At 50.8% G+C, this 23,427-nt stretch overlaps 1 protein-coding gene across 2 annotated transcripts in view; it reads right to left on the bottom strand.

Moving 5' to 3' along the window:
* Window positions 1-23,427, bottom strand: part of SRL (sarcalumenin) — a 73,821-nt gene that overhangs the window by 18,219 nt on the left and 32,175 nt on the right. The window contains exons 2-3 of one of the 2 annotated variants that reach the window (XM_038763706.1): window positions 10,295-11,392; window positions 1,917-2,015 (exon numbers count right to left, since the gene is read on the bottom strand). In XM_038763706.1, coding sequence (XP_038619634.1) covers window positions 1,917-2,015; window positions 10,295-11,392 — 1,197 coding nt within the window. The remainder of the gene's footprint in view (window positions 1-1,916; window positions 2,016-10,294; window positions 11,393-23,427) is intronic. The other variant, XM_038763707.1, reaches the window with a different exon arrangement.

The raw sequence follows: 23,427 nt of genomic DNA, 5'->3' as shown, positions 1-23,427 counted from the left end.
CCCTGGTGCAGCCTCCTGTGCTTTTTTTTTTTGTATTTGTTAAGTACTTGCTATGTACAAGGCACTGTACTAAGCACTGGAGGAGATACAAGATGTTTGGGTTGTACAGAGTCCCCGTCTCACATAGGGCTCACAGTCTTAATCCTCATTTTACAGATGAGGTCACTGAGGCCCAGAGAAGTGAAGTGAGTGGCCCAAAGTCACACAGCAGACAAGTGGCGGAGTCGGAATTAGAAGCCTCTGGCTCCTGGGCCCATGCCCTTTCCACTAGGGTACACTGCCCTTAGCGGGACGCCTGCCTTAGTCACTGAAACCAAATGGGTGCCCACCTGGCTTTTAGAAGACCTAAACTGGTAGATCCACTTAGACTGTGAGCTCCATGTGGGACACAGCCTGTGTCTGACCTGCCTATCCTGTATCTATCCCAGAGCTCAGTATAGTGCTTGGCATAAACACTTAACAAATATTATTATTACTATATGAAGATACTGAAAGGATGCAGACAAGTACTAGGAGAGACCCCCATAAATGTAGACCACCACCCCCAAAGCAACCCTCAGCCTCTCCCACATGAACCCAGCCACCCCAGGATTTACACTTGCCACTCATACACTCTGACTAGAATATATCGGAGTAGAAAACTTCTGACACCTAGAGCAGTCACCAGAGGTGGCTGAAGAGTATCCTGCACACAGTAAGCACTCAATAAATATGACTGACTGAATGAATGAATCTCTAGGGCGAGAGGTACGGCAAAGTGACAGAGCACCAGTATAGGAGCTGGAGGACCCGGGTTCAAGTCCGAGCTGTGCCCCCAGCCTGCTGTGTGGCCCTGGGCAAGTCACTTAACTTCTCTGTACTTCAGTTTCCTCATCTGCATAATGGGGATAAATAATCCCTGCCTTCCCTACCTACCTCACAGGGTTGTTGTGAGAACTGAAATTCATTCATTCATTCAATTGCATTTATTGAGCGCTTACTGTGTGCAGAGCACTATACTAAGCGCTTGGGAAGTACAAGTTGGCGACATATAGATACGGTCCCTACCCAACAACTGGCTCACAGTCTAGAAGGGGGAGACCAACAACAAAGCAAAACGTGGACAGGTGTCAAATCGTCAGAATAAATGCACTACTTAATGTGAGAGCTCTTTGGGAATAAAAGTGCTATAGAAAACCACAGTATTACTATCTCGGGCCTGGGCAGGGAGGGCAACAAGTCACTAGGAAACCTGACCCAGTACCATCTTAAAGCAGCTCTGGAAACAGTTCTGGGCAAGAGACTACAATTCTTGGGTTAAAGGCAGAGAGCAGGGGAAGGGGAAAGCGTCCAAAAGCACTGTGCTTGAGGAGGCGGCTGGAGTGGTTTCATATAGCCTTGGTCCTCTCTAGACTACAAACTCATTGTGGGCCAGGAACGTGTCTGTTATATTGTGCTCTCCCAAGCGCTAGTACAGTGCTCTGCACACATTAAGTGCTCAATAAATATGACTGATTGATTGGGACTCAAAAGGCGCAGGTGCAGAGCCAGTGGGGTGGGGTTGTGTGTGGCAGGGGCCCACCTCGGTCCTCGAGGGCAGCCAGCCGGGTTTGTGAAGGATCCTGGTGGCAAGTGCCCTCTCTGGAGGCAGTGAGACTTCAGGGAGAGGTCCCCGGCTTGGGCTGGCGGGGCTAATGCCAGCTCCGCTGCTACCACGGGCAAAGCCACTGAACACCCTGTGCTCAGCGACTGAGATGGGGCACTAAAGCAGCAGTACGCCCGGCTGAGCCCAGACTGCAGAGCTCCTGTGGTCCGACCCAGACACCTCCAGGGCTGCAGTGCTGGCCTGCCTCCCTGCCTGCCTCTGTTCCCCGCTCCGCTGCTGCCACCACCTCCCCCTCTACCTCCCTCCGCCCCACCCGCTCTCTCCCACTTACCTGAGAAGTCATCTGCTGGCTTGTCTTCATTCAGCATCAGGGTGTTTTCTATGTGGGAACGGTCTCTTAAAGGGAGCTCGATCACATCTTCTGCCTCTTCTGAGGAAAGAAGCACAGCTGGGATTAGGCATATTGGCAAGGAAATGGGCCCACCACCAAAACTGGCCCAGGGCCCCAAGGGCACTGCCCTCCTTGTGCCCTTCCTCCTCCTCCCTCCGAGCCCCTGGGAGCCACTCACACTATTCACTTCGGGGAAAAGACTTCCGTCCTGCGGCCTACCTCTTTGGCCATTCCTGCCCTAGCACCTTCCTCTCCCGCAGCCCTTTCCTTTCTTTTTTTCCCTTTTTTCTCTCACTGTTCTTGCTCTTTTGGTCTTAGCAGGGCCATAAGCCAGGCAGAAGGAGTGATAGCCCTGTGGATCTGGAAGACGGACCACCAGTCCTATCTGTCTGAGGCGGAGAGCTGTCCCCTACACCCCTACTGGAAATGCCCACCTCCCCTCCTCTTTGCTGCAAAACTGGCAGGCGTGCCCAGCAAATTCTACTTTCTGCCGCCAAACTGTAGTAACTTGGAAACAGGGCTTGGGCAGGAAGCCCACCTGGAAGCCTGGTCTCCAGCCTGAGAGGGACAGGGAGATTGGCAGAGGAATTAAGAGTCAGTTACTTAAGAATCTGGGGTCCCCTAATAATAATAATAATAATTGTGGTACTTGTTAAGTGTTTACTATGTTGTTGTTTGTTAATGGCATTTATTAAGCGCTTCCTATGCACAAAGCACTGTTCTAAGCGCTGGGGAGGTTACAAGGTGATCAGGTTGTCCCACGGGGGGCTCACAGTCTTAACCCCCATTTTACAGATGAGGTAACTGAGGCACAGAGAAGTTAAATGACTTGCCCAAAGTCGCACAGCTGACAATTGGCGGAGCCGGCATTTGAACCCATGACCTCTGACTCCAAAGCCCATGCTCTTTCCACTGAGCCACGCTGCTATGTGCCAGGCAACGTTCTAAGCGTCGGGGTAGATACACAAGCAACTCACAGTCTTAATCCTATTTTACAGAGGAGGGAACTGAGGCACAGAGGAAGTGAAGTGACTTGCCCAAGGCCACACAGCAGACAAGTGGCGGAGTCAGGATTAGAACCCATGACCTTCTGACTCCCAGCTCCATGCTCTCTCTATTAAGCCACTCGGCTTCTCACTAGGCCACACTGCTTACCAATTCTGTTATAGTGTACTCTCGCAAGTGCTTAGTACAGTGCTCTGCACACAGTAAGTGCTCAATAAATACAACTGATTGATTGATTTAACTAGGGAGATGGAAGGGAGGGGGAGTTGGGGGAACACTGCCTGCAGGCAGAGACTTGTGTCTGCCTGGCAAGGCAAGGAGCAGGTTGAGGAGGAGGAGGAGGAGGAAGGGGATGTGAGGACAGAGGAAATACAATGCAAACGTTTGCGGCTCTTGACGACTTGCTCAGGCTCGATAATTTCTTGGGTTTGGGAAAGAAGCGGGGGCTGGGTAATGGACACAACTGCATGGTTTGCTCTGGGAAAGGGAATACTTTAATGCAAACTGGGGGAGAGAGACGCAGGATGGCAGGAGGGGGAGCATTCAGCGCTGCTACCCTACGTATAACGGGAAGCTTGAGATTTCTCAGCCCTTACCCTCACTCCTGTAGGCTCATGGGGGTCCACCTCGATGGCAGTTTTACCCCCTGCTAGACAGGGCTCACCACCCGAGACCAGGCTGGAGCCTGGTTTCAATGTGTAAAGCTGGGTTTCTACAGGCCCACGTGGCAGGAATCTTGCTTGGCGGGCTGGAGAGTAAGAATGGCAGTTGGCAGGGTGGACTAATGGAAAGAGCAAGAGTCTGGGAGTCGGGAGGCCCGGGGTCTAATCCGAGCTCTGCCGCCGGCCTGCTGTATGACCTTGGATTACTTACATAAGCTCTCTGGCCCCAGTTTCCTCCTCATTCATGAGGCTAATAATACCTGCCTCTCCTGACCTCATGGGGATATTGTGAGGATACAATGATTCAACTGATGGGATGTGAATGCATTTTGGAAAAGTAAAAGCCTTTACAAATTCAAGGGACTATGGTTATTAGGAATCACATAATGAAAACGATACTAATTAGGTGTTTACTATTGCCAAGAGCTGTGCTGTTACAAAAGGCCATCAGATCAAAGGTCCCCAGAAAGAGCGGGAAGCCAATGCCCAATTAAAGAGCAAGGATTGACTGGATTCAGGCTGATTTTCTACTACAACCCAGCATACTCACTTCACTTCCCTAATACCAACCTACTCCCTGTACCTCGATCTCGTCTATCTTGCCACTGACCCTTTGCCTACATTCGGCATCTGCCCTGGAACTCCTTCCTCCTTCAATCCGACAAACCATCCCACCTTCTCCACCTTCAAAGCCTTATTAAAAATCAGTTCTCCTCCAATGAGTCTTCCCTGATTAACCTTTTTTTTTGATGGTGTTTGTTAAGCACTATGTGCAAAGCACTGTTCTCTTTCCCTCTACTCCCTTGCATTTGGATTTGTACCCTTTTTTTTCTAATGGTATTTGTTAAGCGCTTTCTGCATGTGAGGCACTGTACGAAGTGCTGGAGCATAGAGAAGCAGCACGGCTTAGTGGCTAGAGCATGGGCCCGGGAGTCAGAAGAACCTGGGTTCTAATTCCGGCTCTACTACATGTCTGCTGTGTGCCTTTGGGTAAGTCGCTTTACTTCTCTGTGCCTCAGTTACCTCACCTGTAAAATGGGGATTAAGAGCGTGAGCCCCACATGGGACAAGGATTCTATCCAACCTCATCAACGTGTATCTTGTATCTACTGCGCCAGCACTTAGGACAGTACTTGGCAGAAAGTAAGCACTTAAATAGTACCATGATTACTATTACACACAGGCCACTCGGTTTGGACACAGACTCTGTCCCACATGGGGCTCACAATCTTAATCCCCATTTTCCAAATGAGGTAACCGAGGCACAGAGAAGTGAAATGACTTGCCTAAGATCACACAGGAGACAAGTGTCAGAGCTGCAACTAGAATCCAAGTCCTCTGACTCGGAGGCCTGTGCTCTTTCCACTAGGACATGCTGCTTCTTTATTCCCCCACCCTCAGCCCCACAGTGCCTACGTACATACCTGTAATTTATTTTAATGTCTGTCTCCCCATCTAGACTGTAAGTTCCTTGGGAGCAGGAAATATGTCTCCAAGCAATTAGCACAGTGCTCTGCACACAGTAAGCCCTCAACAATAGAAGCACCATGGCCTACTGGCAAGAGCACGGGCTTGGGAGTCTGAGGTCGTGGGTTCTAATCCCGACTCCGCCACTTGTCTGCTGCATGGCTCTGGGCAAGTTATTTAACTTCTCTGTGCCTCAGTTACTTCATCTATAAAATGGCAATTGAGACTGTGAGCCCCATATGGGACAGGGACTGTGTCCAACCTTGTATCTACCACAGCACTTAGAAAGATGTTTGGAATATAGTGCTTAATAAATATCATAATTATTAAATATGATTGTGTGTTCACAGGAGTATCTGGTCTGGAGCCCCTTCCTAGCCTTCTCTCTTTTTTTTTCTCTCTCTCTCACCTTTGCCTCAATCTTTCCCTATTTTTCTGGCTCTCTGTCCATCTCGTTCTTTGCCTCCAGCCCGATTGTTGGCGTCAACCCTGGAGAAGCATCCACAATCCCGAATTGGGGCAGGAGAGCAGCAAGGGAGCCAGGTTGGGGCCTGTTGAACAGGTGGCGAAGCAGCTGTGGCATAACCTGCCCCGGGAAACCCACCCCGGCTCAGGAAACCCAGCTGCCAGCCAGGCAGCCGGGATGTCCCTCCAAGCCTTCTGTCCGGGCAGCCAGAAGACAAACAGCTGAATGGCCCCTGATGTCCTGAGACGCTTACATCTCTTCCAATTAGGGAGAACTGCTGGCACTGGAAGGGCCTGGTTCTACGCTGCACTATGTGCTATGCTGTCCTCCCACAGGGGCTACAGAGACCGATACCTTTTTTCCTCTTGCTGTACAGTACTTATGGGCCTTCAAGTGGCTGCCATTCCTAGTTACATTCTGTCAGTCAGCTTCTTTTATAGTGCCCCTCTACACAGTAAGCCCTTTGTGGGTAGCAAATATGGATATGTCTACCAACTCTGTTACTTAAGAATCTGGGGTCCCCTAATAATAATAATTGTGGTATTTGTTAAGCGTATTCTCCCACACAGTACTGGGCTCTGCCCACAGTAAGCGCTCAATAAATACCGTTGATTGATTCATTCATTTCAGATGGGGCCCTGAGATAGTTTTCTGAAGATGCTTTAGCTCAGTCCTCCCCTTGCTCCTGGGATGGCTGTTCCCTGAGAGCAGAGAGGACGACGGCCTCATCGACCCGGATTCAGCCCCCTGAGCCAAATCCTGCAAAATGCAAGGGGCAATGGAGTCGGTGGCGGCACCCACAGAGGAACACACCTTCCCATCCCACAACAGGGGAGGGAGGAGGAGAGAGAGGAAGATGGAGGGAGAAGAAGGGAGAGGCAGGGAGAGGAAAGAGAGGGAGGGAAGGAAGAGCCACATGATCAACTGCAGTGTAAACCTCAGGGCTAGACCAAGCCCATTTTCATTTCACTATCAGTCAGTGAATCATATTTATTGAGCACTGTGTGCATAGCACTGTACTAAGGAGTACAATGAAACAACATAGACAATGTGCTATCCACACTGAGCTTAGAGCCTAGAGGAGTCACCAAGGCCTAGCCCTTTCCCAGTGGCTTCTGTCAGTCCCGGGTTGGGGGCAGAGCAGAAGATAGCAAACAGGGCCAACAGCAAATTCCACCAGTCCCTGCAGAGGGAAATGGAATGACTGAGGCTGAGCTGGGGAAAACTTTGAAGGGAGTTCCCACTCAAAGTGGTGTAGGCAGAGGCAAATCGCCAGCCTTGCAGTGCACGGGTCTGTAACACATTTACATTCATATCTGTCTTCCCCTCTAGACTGTAAGCTCACTGTGGGCAAGGAATGTGTCTGTTCTATTGTTATATTGTACCCTCCCAAGCATTTCGTACAGTGCTCTGCACACAGTAAGCACTCAATAAATACAAATGACTGACTGACTCTTCTCCCCCCACAGGCCTGCTCCCTGCCCCGGATTGAGCTCAGTCTTTGGTTTCCCCAGTTGGCAACGGTACCCAGTACCTCTGGCCCGGGAAGCCTACGCGTCAGGGAGGAAATTGCTCTTTGTAACTGAAAGACTCAGCCCACTCCCGCACAGCCCCGGGCGGCGGGGTTCTCTAGATTTCCGCATCATCCCTTTGCCAACCCCTGCTACACACACTGCACCGGACTGGGGACAGACCAGGGCGAGTCGGACAAATGGCCACCCTAACAGCTGCTAAAGAAAAACTCTGGCCAGCCCCAGGCCCTTTCCCTGGCTAAGCAGTCACAACCTCCCTGGGCCTTCTTTCCCCTATTTTCATGGAACGATACCTCCTTCTCCTTCTTTTAAAAGATAAGGACCAAGAACAAAACGGATGTGAAAGCAATATGGAAAACAAGGAATTTTATACAGAAACACGGAGAGGCACACAATTCTCCCTCCTGGACAATTCGTGTGCAGAGAACATGAAGTCACCAGACTAGCCATCTGCACCCTAGCCCATCCCATTCTTAAACTATTCCCTTAGCCTTCTTTTCCAGACTAAATCCCAATTCCTTTAATTCAGAAGGAAGGAAAATACAGTAGCTCGCAGCCTACAAGTCCATGGTCTTTCCTAAAAATCTCTTCAGAAAAATCAGCAAAGCTCCTTTCTCGTTCCCCTTTCTCAATCCTGCAAGTGCTTCCCAGGAAATAACCAAGACGCCCAGAAGGGTTAATATCAGAGCCACCTCCTTAGTGTCTTGGATTCAGCGAACTCTCCGAGTTCATCAGAAGTGAAACCATAAGAGTGGTTGGCAATGCTGGGGCCTCAGCGGTATCAGAAAGCTGGACGGGTTCCTGACCTCATCTTCGGTCCCCACCCTGCTGGGTGTCCATGCCCGGGGACAGGCCTGGGACGGGTTTGATTGGGGCAGGTAGACATGTGGAACAGTCTGCCAACTCACCTCCCCCTCACTTAATTAGAACTCGGTTTAGTCCTGCTCTAGCTGCTTGGGCCCAAATTGGACCAAGCCAGCCAGGGCATCTCTGGGCCAGAGATTCAGGTGCTGACCTTGGGGATCTGGATCAAGCCCTGGAGACCCAGATCTGAGAAGAGCAGTGCCCAGCCCGCACCCTCCGCTTCTCTGCCGCTAACCTCCTCACTGTACCTCATTCTCACCTGTCCCACCATCGAGCCCCGGCCCACGTCCTCCCCCTGGCCTGGAATGCCCTTCCTCCACACATCCGCCAAGCTAGCTCTCTTCCTCCCTTCAAAGCCCTACTGAGCGCTCACCTCCTCCAAGAGGCCTTCCCAAACTGAGCCCCCTTTTTCCTCTCCTCCTCCCCATCCCCCCAGCCCTACCTCCTTCCCCTCCCCACAGCACCTGTGTATACGTTTGTACAGATTTATTACTCTATTTTACTTTTAAATATTTACTCTTCTATTTATTTTGTTAATGATGTGCATTTAGCTTTACTTCTGTTTGTTCTGACGACTTGACACCTGTCCACGTGTTTTGGTTTGTTATCCATCTCCCCCTTCTAGACTGTGAGCCTGTTGTTGGGTAGGGCCCGCCTCTATATGTTGCCAACCTGTACTTCCCAAGCGCTTAGTACAGTGCTCTGCACACAGTAAGCGCTCAATAAATACAACTGAATGAATGAATGAATGACTGTCCTGCCCTGGGCTGTGCAGGGACCACCACGTTTCAACCCCTTGGCCGAGTCCTGGGGCACCTTTGGACCCAGGATGAACCAGGAAGATGGGGGCCACTATAGTTGGATGTGCAAAGTCTTCCCCGAGGCAGCCCTCAGCTTGCTTATTCCTGACCCCAACCTATTGTGTTAGACGTGGCCCACCTCTCTTGCCCCTCCTGGGAGGTAGTGGCAACTGCCCTAGTCCCAGATCCCGGACAGACGTCATTTGACTTTGAATCCCAAGCTTTGACTTGCCAGCAGCACCAGCTAAAGCTTGCTGGGGTGAAGATGGTCCTATACTGGTCTCTGCCGGGACTTAACAAAAAAAGAAAAGATCCCTGGGCTGGGAGGGGAGGGTGAGCTCGTTGTGGGCAGGGACTGTCACTCTTTATTGTTGTATTGTACTTTCCCAAATGCTTAGTACAGTGCTCTGCACACAATAAGTGCTTAATAAATATGACTGAACGAAATAAGACGTCCAGCTCCAAGGGAGGGACACCAGCGCAAAACAGATGATCAGGGAATATTTTTGAATGAATCCCTCTTCTATCTGATACCCCCCTCTGTCATATTAACCACCTGGGCTGAGCCTTGGTGAATGCCTTTCAGAAGCTATGAGGCCTAGTGGGAAGAGCTCAGGCCTGGAAGTCAGAGGATGTGGATTCTAATCCTGGCTCTACTACTTGTCTGCTGTGGGACCGTGGGCAAGTCATTTCACTTCTCTGTGCCTCAGTTACCTCATCTATGAAATGGGGTTTCAATGCCTGTTCTCCCACCTTCTTAGACTGTGAGCCCCATGTGTGACAGGGACTGTGTCTGACCTGATTAACTGGTGTCTACCCCAGTGCTTAGGACAGTGCTCAACACATAATAAGTGCTTAACAAATACTATTATTATAATTATTATTAAATACTATTAAAATGCCATTAGGAAATGCTGCAGCAGGTTCTGCCCTGGCTCTTCCCTGAAGATCAACACGAGGAGAATCCCTCTCCAGGGTACAATGGGCCTTCACTGAGGGGAACCTCTACCTTTGCTCCCTGGGTAGACCAGCCTACCAAATGGGCAAAAGTTACTCTTTCGAGCAGAGCAACTGAGTAGGAAGGTGCCAGTGACACACCCATGCTAGCTACCAAGCCACGCAGTTAGAAGTAGAGAAGCCTCTGGTGGCCAAATCTCCCCCAGAGTGAGCACATGGATATGCTTAGGACCTGGGAGGGAGAAAAACTTCCAACCTATTCGTCGGGATTCGAGCTCCACCGTGGCAGAAGGAACCGAGAGGGGCCCGTGGGAGCCAGACACCGACTCTTCATCCAGAGGGAGGTTGCCAGTTTCTCCCGGGCCTTGTTTGGAAACGCCATCCTCCTGTCCCATTCCCTCAACTCCACTCTCGCCACCCGCCAGCTCCTCCCCAGGCTCCTCTTTGTTTGGCTCTGATTCTTTATTGTGGTAGGGATCTTCTATCCCCCTGGGGGTTCCCGGGGCTTTTCTGGGAGCAGCCTCTTCCCCAGAAATACTCCCCACTTCCTCTGACTTAGCCTCACCAGCACTATCCTCTTTGGACTCCTCGGACTCATTGCCTTCTACTTCATCGCTCTCTTCCCCTTCCTCGGACGATTCACTTTCCGGCTCCTCCTTATCGGCGATGATGTGCTGACCGCCTTCCACTTCCTCCCCCAAATCAGGCCCCTGATCCTCCACAGGTTCCTCCCTGGCCTTGGCAGGAGAGGAGACTTCCACACCTCCTTCTTTCTCTTCTCCCAGCTCAGGGTCACCTTCTGCAGCACCTATATCTTTCTGGGGCTCCTCCTGGGCCTCCCCTTCCTCTTCCTTCCAGGCCCCAGCTTCCGCTTTCAGCCCAACCAGCCTGGTCTCTGCAGGTCCCCTGCTTCCATCATCCCCTTCACTCTCTCCAGGAGGGACTGTGGCTCCTTCCTCCCCTGGGCTGGGAAGTGGGTCTGGTGCCTTGGTGCCTGCCACTTCCTTCTCCTCTTCTCCAGGACCACCTCCTGGGCCCACCCCGGCCCCTTCAGGAACCACTTCTTCCTCTGCAGCCTGGCCCTCGGGTTCTTCGGTCCCTTCCCCTCTGCCCGCCAAAGGCTCCTGGTCTGCCACGACAGTCTCACTCTTGGCCTCCTCCATCAGGGGCACAGGATCCGGCCCCTCCTCCTCCTCTCCCTCATGTTCTTCCCCCTCATTCCTCCGAGGATCTTGCTGCCCTCCGATGAGGGACCCCTCCCCGGCTTCTTCGGGAGGAGAGGTTCCTTCTGCCGGCCCCTCCTCTTCCTTCCCTTCAGCTTCCCCATCCCCGGGGGTGGCCAGGGGCCGGGCAGCATCCGCCCCCAAGGAGGAGGAGGAGGGGGAGGAGGAGAGGTTTGGAAGGTTGGCTCCACCACTGTCCATGCCTGGGCTGGGGCGGTCAGTGTCACCGACGGGAGGTTGGCGAGCTTCCCCGGCCTCGCTCCCCTCCTGGGCCGCTGGCTCACTGTCATCTGGGTATTGGAGGAGGAGGCTTTTCTCTGGAGGGCCGGGGTCTGGATACAGTGCCCCTTCTGTCTCCTCTAGACTGCCATCTCCGGCTGAGAACGGACCCTCTGCAAAACTGGCACCGTCTTCCAGGCCCCCTGGGGAGGCTTGCAGTTCTAAACGATTAGAACATTGTCAGTCAGTTTCTGCAGGGTTTGAGTCTGCTCCTCTCGGGAGCCTAAACAGATCTAGCTACTGTCTGCGGGAGATAGCGCATGAACACCTGTGCGGGTAGCTTGGGCAGGAACAAGGCCTCTGGGGTGAACCTCTTGGGGGTGGAGGGGAGGAAATAGGACTGCCAGCCTGATTTGCCAACAACTACCTATGAGCTATTAGAAATGCATGTGTAATCCAATCCTCTCAATCATGGTGGCATTTAACCATCAGGCATCTCATCTTCCTACCAGCAAATTGGGTATAAACAAGTGTGGGCAGGAGAAAAATCTCTCATGTGGCCCAGCAAGATATTCAGGGGATTTACTTGTGGCTTGCTGCCTCCAGTCACATTAGAATTGTTCCTTTTCAGTTGGGAAGCTTGCTCCCTTCACATCTCTGCCCAACGTCTGTTTGGAGTGGGGAGAAGTCAAGCCGAGGCTCAGTTTCGGCCCAGGTGGGGAAGCGGCCCAGTAGAGTCCAGTGGGGAGGAGGGAAGTCACCCACACACAAACTAGAGCTCCCAAATCCTGCAGCCAGCATCCCCTGAACGATCCCGTTCACTCCTGTGCAGCTGCTGATCCTGGGGACCCACCCTCAGGGCCACCCTGCCTGGGGTTGGCGGCGGGGGAATAACTCCAGTTGAGACCAAAACAAGGGAGAAAGTGGGAGGGCGCCCAGGAGTAACCAGTGGCTGGGAATCCTGTTTTCTGTCTGGGGTTGGAGTCTGATCAGTGGAAGCCTGAGTTGGGAAAGCCACGGTTCTCTCTTTCCTCCTCTCTCCACAAAGGATGCTCCAAGCTAGGGGGACACCCACATTCCTGAACCGTGGGGCACTGTAAAGGTGGACCGTCAGAGCCACCTGCCAGCTCAGAACATGAGAGCAGCCCCACTAGTTGAAGCTTCTCTCTTAACCCCCCACCAGCCTCCTACCCTGACTGTGCCTCAATCTCTTCAGTCTTGAAGAGTCACTGCTCTGCCACTATTTGTCTGAATGCTACCCCCACCCCCGACCACCACCAAGCACCCACATCCCAGGGAAGCCCTCCTCTGTACTCCTGCTGGGCCTACAGGCCAAGAATAATCCCGCCCTTTAGTCAAACACCAGAAAACCGCACAGTCCTCAGCTGTCAACCAGGAAGTGCCCTGGAGTAGGCCAAACCCAGGTCTGCACAGGCTCAAACCAGTGACCCTGAGCTAGTCCAAAACACCACCAGAAGATCTGCTGCTAGCCAATCCACCTTGAAGTTGAGTAAAATGGAATATGCATGAGTTGTAACACCTGGGTTTGGGATTGTTTCTGGAAAAGAGCCTCAGGCTTTGACCAGTGGAGACCGGCTAGAAGCCGTCTCTCAGCCTGCAAGCGAGACAGAGTGTGCCTGCGCATGCATGTGTGTGTTAGGGAGGGAGAGAGAAATAACAAATGTAGTATTTGTTAAGCGCTTATTACGTTCCATGCACCGTTCTAAGTACTGGGTTGGATAAAAGCAAATCAGATTGGACATTTGGGGCTCACAGTCTCAATCCCCATCTTACAGATGAGGTAACTGAGGCCCAGTGAAGTGATTTGCTCAAGGTCACATAGACAAATGGCAGAACGGGGACTAGAACCCATGACCTTCTGGCTCCCATCATTTACACTATGCTATGCTGCTTCTCATATTCCACCATGCTCTTCACTCAAGTGTCCCACAGAGCTGGGGGCCCTCGCTGACTTCCGATGGCCCCGGGCTTCCCTGGACTGTTCATGCCCACTCCTCTGGGGAGGATCAGAAGGCTCCGTGCCTGGGGATACCCTCCCAGCTACACTTTCCAGCCCATCTGTTCAGTGTCCACAGGACAGGCCGCAAGGAAGTCCTATTTCAGGATGGGTCTCAACAATAATATATGCAAATATTTACAGTATTTGTGAAGAGCATACTATACTATGCCTTGAACTCTGAGGTAGACACAAGCTAATCAGGTTGGACACAGTCCATGTCCCATGTGGGACTTACAGTTTTAATCCTCATTTTACAGATGAGGTAACAGGCACAGAGAAGTGAAGTGGCTTGTCCGAGGTCCATATCAGACAGGTGGAGGAGTCGGGACTGGAATCCAAGTTCTCTGACTCCTATGCCTGTGCTCTTTCCATTAGTCCATGGGCTTCTCATTAGGCCACATGGCTTCTCCTTCTAACTCTCCATGCCCTACCCACCCCTCTCCTGGCTCTCCGCCATTTATACTAGCCACTGAGGAGTTTTGTGCCAGGGTGACGCCTGGGGAGCAGGACCTGTGAGACCCTGGGCCTCCTTCACCTGTCCCCGACTCACCTTCCTCTGAGAAAGGAAGGCCCACACCTCCCACCCAGAGAACGTTCGCCTGGGCTGTTTTGCACAGCCCAGCAGATTCCCTTGGTTTTGCCGTCCTTCCCAATTCTATAGGCTCCATTCTTGTGTCATTCTTGATCGGGGGCCGCTACAGCTGAGCTGTCTAGAGGCTCCCTGGCACCTAGAGATGCCACTCTGAGTTCTCAAAGTTCCCCTGGCTACACACCCCCTACAATTGACTCAACAGCTACCACCCACCTTTTTAAAAAAATGGTATTTAATGTTATTATTATTTATAATGGTATTTGTTCATCCACCAAGCTAGCTCTCTTCCTCCCTTCAAGGCGCTACTGAGTGCTCACCTCCTTCAGGAGGCCTTCCCAGACTGAGCCCCTTCCTTCCTCTCCCCCTCGTCCCCCTCTCCATTCTCCGCATCTTACCTGCTTCCCTTCCCCACAGCACCTGTATATATGTATATATGTTTGTACATATTTATTACTCTATTTATTTATTTATTTTACTTGTACATATCTATTCTATTTATTTTATTTTGTTAGTATGTTTGGTTTTGTTCTCTGTCTCCCCCTTTTAGACTGTGAGCCCACTGTTGGGTAGGGATTGTCTCTATATGTTGCCAACTTGTACTTCCCAAGCGCTTAGTACAGTGTTCTGCACATAGTAAGCACTCAATAAATACGATTGATGATGATGATGATGATGATTGAGGTGGATAAAAGCAAATTGGGTTGGACACAGTTCCTATTCCATGTGGGCTCACAATTTTGATCCCCATTTTCCAGATGAGAGAACTGAGGCACAGAGAAGTGAAGTGACTTGCCCGGGGCCACACAGCCGACAAGTGGCAGAGCCAAAATTAGAACCCAAGTCCTTCTGACTCCCAGGCCCAAGGTCTATCCACTACACCATGCTGCAATATTTGTTAAGGTGCTCACTAGGTGCTGGTGTAGATACATGCTTGTCCAGTTGAACACAGTCCCTGTCCCATAGGGGGCTCAGTCTCAATCCCCATTTTACAGATAAGGTAACTGAGGCACAGATAAGTGAAGTGACTTGCCCAAGGCTACATAGAAGACAAGTGGCAGAGCCAGTATTAGAACCCATGAACTTCTGACACCAAGGCCCATGCTACTCCCACTCCGCCATGTTATTTGTTAAGCGCTTACTGTGTGCCAGGCATTGTATTCATTCATTCAATCGCATTTACTGAGTGCTTACTGTGTGCAGAGCACTGTACTAAGCGCTTGGGAAGTACAAGTTGGCAACATATAGAGACGGTCCCTACCCAACAGTGGGCTCACAGTCTAGAAGTACTAAACTCTGGGGTAGATACAAGTCCCTGTCCCACATGGGGCTCGCAGTCTTAATCCCCATTTTACAGATGAGGTAACAGTGGCACAGAGAGGTTAAGTAACTTGCCCAAGGTCACAGAGTAGAAAAGTAATGGAACTGAGATTAGAACCCAGGTCTTTCTGACTCCCACGCCCATCCTCTTTCTACTCAGCCGTGCTCCTTCTACAAGAGTATTCTAGAGCCACAGTACTCCCTAAATTGCTGGCAGGGGCAGAAGAAAGGAAAAGTGGGGGTGAAGGGAGAAATGAGGGCAGGGGAACGGAAAGGAGTTGGTGAGTTTGGAACCCAGCCTTCCCGCAAGCCAGCTGCCACTAGGGTGGCCACTGACAGCACATTAAAATATTGGACACAGAGATGGATGTGATGATGCCAGAAACAGTACCTTGGGTACGGAGCATAATATAATGACATCATACGGAACATTTTGCAAAAATCCTCCCATACCCACAGCATTTTTTGAGGGGACTGCTGAGGCTCCATCTGCTCCCGTCCCAAGTTCGTCTGAACACGGGGATCATGTCCGAGCCGCAGAACCCGGCTGCAGAAGTCACAGCAGACAGGCTTCAAATAACAACAGACACGTGTCCAATACCGTAACCAAACTGGATGGAGAACAGTCCAGTTACAAACCAGATGCTTGGCCACCTCTGCGGCACACCCACCGCTCACCAAGAGTGGGGGCCCGAGGTGGCTTTGGAGGAAAACTGGACTGTCCTCCATATTCCGCCCACCCCATTCCTGACCAGTTCTCTCCTATCCTATGTCTGATCCTTTCCAGATAAACAGCTGGCCACAGGAACCCACTAAGCTCCAAAGGATGACTCCAGAGGTCTGCTCCAGAGCCTCTACAGACCCACAGGCCCTGGTCTAAAGGAGACTACATGTCCCCAAAAGCCAGGCAGGGCCCATGGATGTGAGCCCCATGTGGGACAGGGACTGTGTCCAATCTAATTCACTTATATCTACCCCAGGGCTTAGAAAAGCATTTGACACATAGTAAGTGATTAATAAATACCATTAAAAAGGCACAGATCCTGTGGAAATATGACTTTTTTGCAGGGGAGTTAGGGGCAAGGGAATGCTCAAAAAGTAGAAGGGAAGGGCCTCTACAGGGCAGAGATGAAAAGGCCAGAAATGAGGAGGAAGGCAGATGGAATAAAAAGAGAACAAGAGATGGCAGAAGGGCAAAAAGGGAATACAAGCTCACCGACTTCTTCCATCTGCTGTGGCCATTGCCCGGACTCTGGCAACTAGCCAGTGCCCCACCCCGGGCTACCGGCACTGTGTACATAGCCCAGGCACGCAGAAGCGCTAGCTGCTAGGGCCTGGCCAGCGGTGTTTGCCTGGAGCTATTTCTTGGAGGGTCTGAGGCAGTCAGAAACACGTCACACCAGCCATGCTGAGGCGTCCAAGAAACGGCCCGAGAAGGTCCAGCTCAGCTTCAGGGATGACTATCAACGCCGATGAAGCTGGGTAGAGGGTTCTCTCCCCAGCTGCTCTGCTATGCCCGTGTCTGCCCCCCTCCCTCCAGCCCAGCCCCAAGGACAACCCTAATGATCCCACTGTAGGCCTTCCAGGCAGGGTAACAGACCCTCTCCCCAAATAAAGCACGGCGCCCTGCCCGATGCAGAGTGCTTGGTCCAGGTCCTGCAGTGTCCTGTGCAACCTCAGCAGCTCACAGAAGCTTCCTTGGACCCTGCAGACACACTTTCTCTCTAGTGACCTTCACACAGTTATGTAAGGTCTCCCTCCTTGCCCTCCCCTCCTGGGCCACAGATGGATTTTTTTTCCTTCACAGGCTTTAAATACATCATGCTGAGCTGCCACTGCTGCTTTGGAGCTGCTGCTGACCTTCCACTGCCAGTTTGCAGCAAAATGGGTTGAAGGTGATAGCTGTCCTTTCTGTGACCTTCCTTCCAGGGATAAAAAAGGGTCAGTGACTATAAGGTGGAAACCAAAGCAACAGTGACTCCAGCAATGAAAGATCCCAAAGGATCCCTGATCTTCACCCTCAGCAAGGAGGCTCCTAATTGGTCTGAGGAAGACCTCAGGAACCTCAACATACTGTGAATGCTATGCTCTCTGGCACAATCTGACCAACCAGCTGGAGCCTCACCAATTTCCACGACTAGTCCCCAGATATGTTTGGGGTGGAGGGAAGCCAGAGAAGGGGGACTTTGGGAAAGAAGACACTGTCTCTGCATGAGACAGGCCCCCAGTAAGGTGATCCTTGGTCTACGCAGGAACCTGGAGTACTGTTCCGTCCGTACCTCTACCAGGGTACCTGGGCACCATGACATCAGTGGCTGTCTACCTTGGTCAGAGTCACAGACTCAAACTCCCAGGCCTGGCCACAATGAAGAGGGATGATGGGGGAGCAAAGTCCAGTGGCCCATCCTCACCTGGGGGTTACCCCAAGTCACAGAATGGCCAGAACCACTGATTACAGCCGATCCATTGGCATTTGCATACCTACTGGGGAACCCCCAATCCCCTATTCCCAAATTTCTACTCATTCATTCATTCAATCATATTTATTGAGCACTTACTGTGTGCACAGCATTGTACTAAGCACTTGGGAAGTACAAGTTGGCAACATATAGAGATGGTCCCTATCCAACAACTCACAGTCTAGAAGACCCGTCTGCCCGACTGGTCAATGAATCATTGTTTCTCAGTGAAGCTGGGCCCTGGCTCTCACCTCCTCTCTCCCTTCAAACAACCTCTATAGCCACCAGTGGTCCTCCAGGCAAGGAGACACACACAACATCGCAACTATTACACACGGTTCACAGCTTAACAGGATGGCATCTGCGTGGCTATGTTGCTAAAGAACACCGGCTTTGTGGGCATTTCTCACAGGGAATTCCTGAACCCTTCAACTGTTCCAGAGCCTTTGGAATAGACCACTTCTGCTGCCACATTTTGAATGCAGAAGCAGAGGAGGGAGGCTAGATGCTGAAAGTATAGCAAGGAGGACTAATGGAAAGAGCATGGGGCTGGGGGTCAGAAGACCTGGGTTCTAATCCTGATTCTGCTCTGTGCTATGACTATGACTTTGCTTCTTCATGCCTCAGTTTCCTCATCTGGAAAAGGAGGGATCCAATACCTAGTGTACCCTCCAAAGCACTTAATGCCATGATCTGCATACAATAAGCACTCAAATACCATTGTTTGGAAGGTGTTTTGGTTGTTGGTTTTACTGGACTTAGAAGTGTCTACTACTGCATTGGAACAAATCAGCCAAAATATAGGGTGTCCTTTGAAAAAAAAACTAGGCAACTGACCACCCTACCCAAGCTCAGTCCAGCCGGCTCTCCAGGCTTCCCCACAGGGTGGGCAACAGAATGACATCATGAGCCATATTTTCTGGAAGTGTGAAAATTTTGTGCACCCTCAGGGCCTTTCAAGAGAGTGAGCATCGAGCTGTAGCTAAGGCAGGAATTAATAGTTTTTAATTAATTCCAGTCAATTAATAGTTTTTAATGTCCGCCTCTCAGCACAGAACCCAATACTAAGCGCTTGGGAGAGTACAATAGAGACAGTACACTTGATCCCTGCTTTCAAGACAACAGTCTAGGAGGGAAGACAAGCATAAAGTATTTTACAGGTAGGTGGAAGAGTATGAAGATATGAACTTATGTGATCCGGACAGGAGTAGGTAAGTACCCAAATGACTTGGTATTGCTGCTGTGGCAGGGGTGAGGAGATGAGCGATTAGTCAAAGAAAGCCTCCTGGAGATGTGATTTCAGAAGGCCTTTGAAGAGACAGAAAGCAGTGGTCTGCTGGATGGAAAGGGGAAGGGAGTACCAGGCAGGAGAGGAGGGAATGAGCAAGGGGTCAGTGGCGGGAGAGAGCAGAATGAGGCCCGATGCTAAGGCTAGCTTGCAAGGAATGAAGTGTGCAAGATGGAGTGAACCCAAAGAATGAGTCTATGTAGTAGGGAAAGAGCTGAGTGCTTAAAGCCAATGGTCTGAATTTTCTGCTTGCTGCTGAGAGGGCTGGAAGTACTGTTGGCAAGTACATCAAGGGGAGGTTGAGAGGGAGGAATGTGCACGAAAAGACATTTCAGTCGATCAATCGATCGTATCTGAGAAAAAAGATCCAAGAAGCAGAGTTCAGTACGGACTGGAGAGGGGAGAGGCTGGAGGCAGAGAGGTCTTCGAGGAGGCTGATGCAATACTTGAGTTGGGATAGAACCCAGACCAGCATAGTGGCAATATGAATGGACCGAAAAGGGCAGATAATTGAAATGTTGTAGAGGAGATGTGACAGGATCTAGTGAGACTGAATATAGGAACTGGAATAGATAGAAGAGTCCAGAATAATGCTAAGGTTACAGGCTTGTCAACTGAGAAGGGAAAGCCAGGTGGAGGAGAGGACTTGGGAGGGAAGATGCAGAGTTTGTTTTGGTCCTGCTCAGCAATAGCTCTCCTGCCCATACACTGGCTAAAGTGGACAATGAGCGAACAGTGAGGTCCCCAGAGACCAGAAGCCTGCACAGGCCCAGAAAGAAACGCTTCTTTCGTTCAATTCAAAAGCAGCGAAGCAGGCGTGAAAGGTGCCAGTACAGCCGCCTACAAAGTGCTGCCTACACACCACCCCAACTCCCCTGACCAATCACACTTCACCAGGGCTTCAAAGCCCTACAACCGTGCTCAGCCTAGCAGAGGCCAATCTGGTCCCCCGCCTACCCATCTGCACCCTGAGAGGGCCCCGCCATCAGGATTCCCATATTCAGGTGCCCTGGAAACCTAGCAATGCTTCAGGAGGGGCAGAAATCCCCTTGCCCAACACTTTGAGGCAAACCCAGCCCCTGCCCTTAGATTTGCAGTGGACTGGTAGGGGCTGAGCAGGGTGGGAGGATGGAGGGAAAGAGAATCCTGTAAGACCAACAGCTTGTCAGGGAATACTTTAGTTTGGGCAGAGTTGGGGGGCACTGGAGTCAGTCACAAGGGTGAGCCCCCCACACACTGCCTCCACCCTCTACAAAGGCCAGAGTCACAGAGCCCAACTGGCTGAGAACCCCAGCAATCGTTAGAGCAGCTGCCTCTCCTGAGTGGGCTGACTGAAAAGCAAGCGGGTCAGGGAAGAAAACTGTCCAAGAGCAGCATAAACACCAGCTCAGTGCACTGCTGATGCTGCTCTGAGTGGGTCTGTCCATGTACTGAATCACACAATCCAATTTCTGAAGTTTTTAACACAGCGCTCTGCACTCAGTAAGTGCTCAATAAATAGCATTGATGATGTACTGAGTCAAATAATCCGATTTCCTACTATAATCCAGCCGCTCACTTCTCTAACACCAATCGACTTACTGTATCTCAATTGTGTCTAACTTGCCCTACCGACTCCTTGCTCATGTCCTGCTGGCTCATCCTTAACATCCAACAGATGACCATTCTTCCCTCCTTCGAAGCCTTATTAATATCATATCTCCTCCAAGAGGCCTTCCCCAATTAAGCACTCATTTCCCCTACTCTCTCTCCCTCTTCTGTGTTGCCTTTGCACTTGGATTTGTACCCTTTATTCACCCTACCCTCTGCCTCTTAGCACTTATGTATATATCTATAATTTAATGTCTGCCTACCCTTCTAATCAATCAATTGTATTTATTGAGCACTTACTATGTGCAGATCACCGTACTAAGTGCTTGGAAGAGTACAATACAATCCCCTCCCCACATCACCTGTATATATGCATATATGTTTGTAAGTATTTATTACTCTATTTTATTTATACATATTTATTCTATTTATTTTGTTAATATGTTTTTTTTTGTTGTCTGTCTCCCCCTTCTAGACTGTGAGCCCACTGTTGGGTAGGGACCGTCTCTATATGTTGCCAACTTGTACTTCCCAGGCGCTTAGTACAGTGCTTTGCACACAGTAAGCGCTCAATAAATACAATTGAATGAATGAATGAATTAGCAGACGTTCCCTGCTGAAAGCTCCTTGTAGGCAGGGAATGAGTCTACCAACTCTGTCATACCGTACTCTCCCAAGTGCATAGTACAGTGCTCTGCACACAGTAAGGGCTCAATAAATACAATTGATTAACTGATTGAAGAATGTAAGCACTAAGGGGACAGGGAATGGGCATGGCATTACCTGAATTTATGAAGCAGCTCAGAGCCAGTCCCAGATGAAGCTCTCCCTCCCCGCTGCCAATCCTGGCCACTGTTTCCAGCCCAGGAGAGACCTCAGTTCTCCTCTTCCCCCAGGGTGCTGGCTGGAGCCCACAACTGGCTATGGTGGGCTCAGGGCCCAAGAGCAGCAGTCCAGGATCCTGAGAAGGCCGACCATGGACACTCGGCCCCAGAAGCACCAGGAGATGGGAACAACTGGGGTAGGAGCCACCTGCCTTCCTGAAAATGGAAACAACCCCTCTCTCTCCCCATGGAAATCTCCTTGGGATAGACCAGGGCTGAATGCCAGCAGGGCAGACCTGGAATTTCTAGTCTATATTGGTGATAAATTGAAATACCTGAGAGAGAGAGAGAGAGAGAGAGAGAGAGAGTGTGTGTGTGTTCACGCACACTCACCACACACAGGTGAACATCCCCTCTTGGCTGTTTTGGTATGCCTACATGTGTGTGCATGTGTGTCTGTATGTGTCTCACCTAATCTGGGATGTAATTAAACTGATTGGTTTAAAAATCGGTTATGAGTTTCATATATATCAAGCCCTGAACTGGGGCTTGAATTCATTTGCAGTAAAAATTGACATTTTAGTTTACCTAAAAGAAAAGCCTTTTAAATTTAATTTGCAAATGTACGCAAAACATCCTGCCTGGTAGTATTTTCCTTTTGAGTCAAAAAAGCCCTGGAATCATTTTTAGCATGACCTCATCTCTACACTATAATAATGATGGCATTTACGAAGTACTTAACTATGTGCAAAGCACTGTTCTAAGCACTGGGGAGGTTACAAGGTGATCAGGTTGTCTCACGGGGGGCTCACAGTCTTATTCCCCATTTTACAGATGAGGGAACTGAGGTACAGAGAAGTTAAGTGAGTTGCCCTAAGTCACACAGCTGACAAGTGGCAGAGCTGGGATTTGAACCCATGACCTCTGACTCCAAAGCCCATGCTCTTTCCACTAAGCCACGCTGCTACACTACTCCTGAGAGAGACTTTGCAGGGTACCAGGCAGTTCAAACTTGGGAAGGTATCTCCTGGACAGGAGACATGGCACTCTCTCAGTATCCCAGATGGGGATCCTGCCCGCAGAGGAGTCAGACCACAGGGAATGGGGGGCCCTAAAAGGTGTCATGACAGCAGGCAAGAGGGGGGCTTTATAGAAGGAGTGGTGCTGGGAGGCCAGCAGTGCTCAGGCCTCCAGCCATAAAGGAAAAGACGCCAATACTCCAGCCTCCCCTACCTGGGAGTCAGTGGTCCTTCCACTCTTCCTCCTGCCCGACAAGAAGAACTGAGATAATTTTCTTCTTTTTATAGTATTTGTTAAGTGCTTACTAAGTGCCAGGCACTGAACTAAGTTCTGGGATAGATACAAGCTAATCAGGTTGGACACAATCCACATCAGGCTCAGTATGCCCCATTTTACAGCCGAGTTAACTGAGGCCCAGAGAAGAGAAGTGACTTGCCCCGGTCACACAGCAGACAAGTGACAGGGCCAGGATTAGAATCCAGGTCCTTCTGACTCTCAGGCCAGTGCCCTGTCCACTAGACCACACTGCTTCCTCAGCATCTCCACTGGAATTAGCACAGCACCCCAAATCCCCCCAGATCTGCGTGAGCTACCCTTTATCAGCCCATGAAGGAGCTTTAAGAGCTATAGAAAGCTTTCTGGACCCCCCCCCACTCACTATCCAGAAACAGGTGGTCACCACAACACCAAGGCAGAGCCCAACTAGTGGGACCGGCCCCACTGAGTACACCATGGGTTGGGAGGTGCCCAGCCCAGGAGGAACTCTGCAGAAAACAGCGACAGGTTGCGGAGAGAGATCTGTGCATTCGGGCAGCGGGGACTTCCAAGCAAAGTAGATACAAAAGGATAGGCAACTTTGCCTCTGACAGTTTTATCAGGCATTTGGGTGCTCACTGCAGTAGCCCGCTGCCCAGCCAAAAGTGACCCTGGGGAGAGTCTCCAATTAAATCTGGGAAGCCCCGGACCTCCTCGTGGGAACAGAGCATGAGAAACCGCGAGAGGCTGAGATTATCCTTCCTTTCCTGGCACATTCCCAGGACTCCGTGGAATTAGGATGCCCTAGAACGGACGCCAGTCCTCTGAAAGTTAAGCCCATTTGGCTACTCTAATCAGTCCCTCACCAGAAACATAAATCCATCAGACATA

This window comes from Tachyglossus aculeatus, chromosome 21, assembly GCF_015852505.1.
Source record: "Tachyglossus aculeatus isolate mTacAcu1 chromosome 21, mTacAcu1.pri, whole genome shotgun sequence".
Classification (NCBI taxonomy): Eukaryota; Metazoa; Chordata; class Mammalia; order Monotremata; family Tachyglossidae; genus Tachyglossus; species Tachyglossus aculeatus.
The sequence above is the reverse complement of the archived record's forward strand: the minus strand, read 5'-3'. Positions and strand labels throughout refer to the sequence as shown.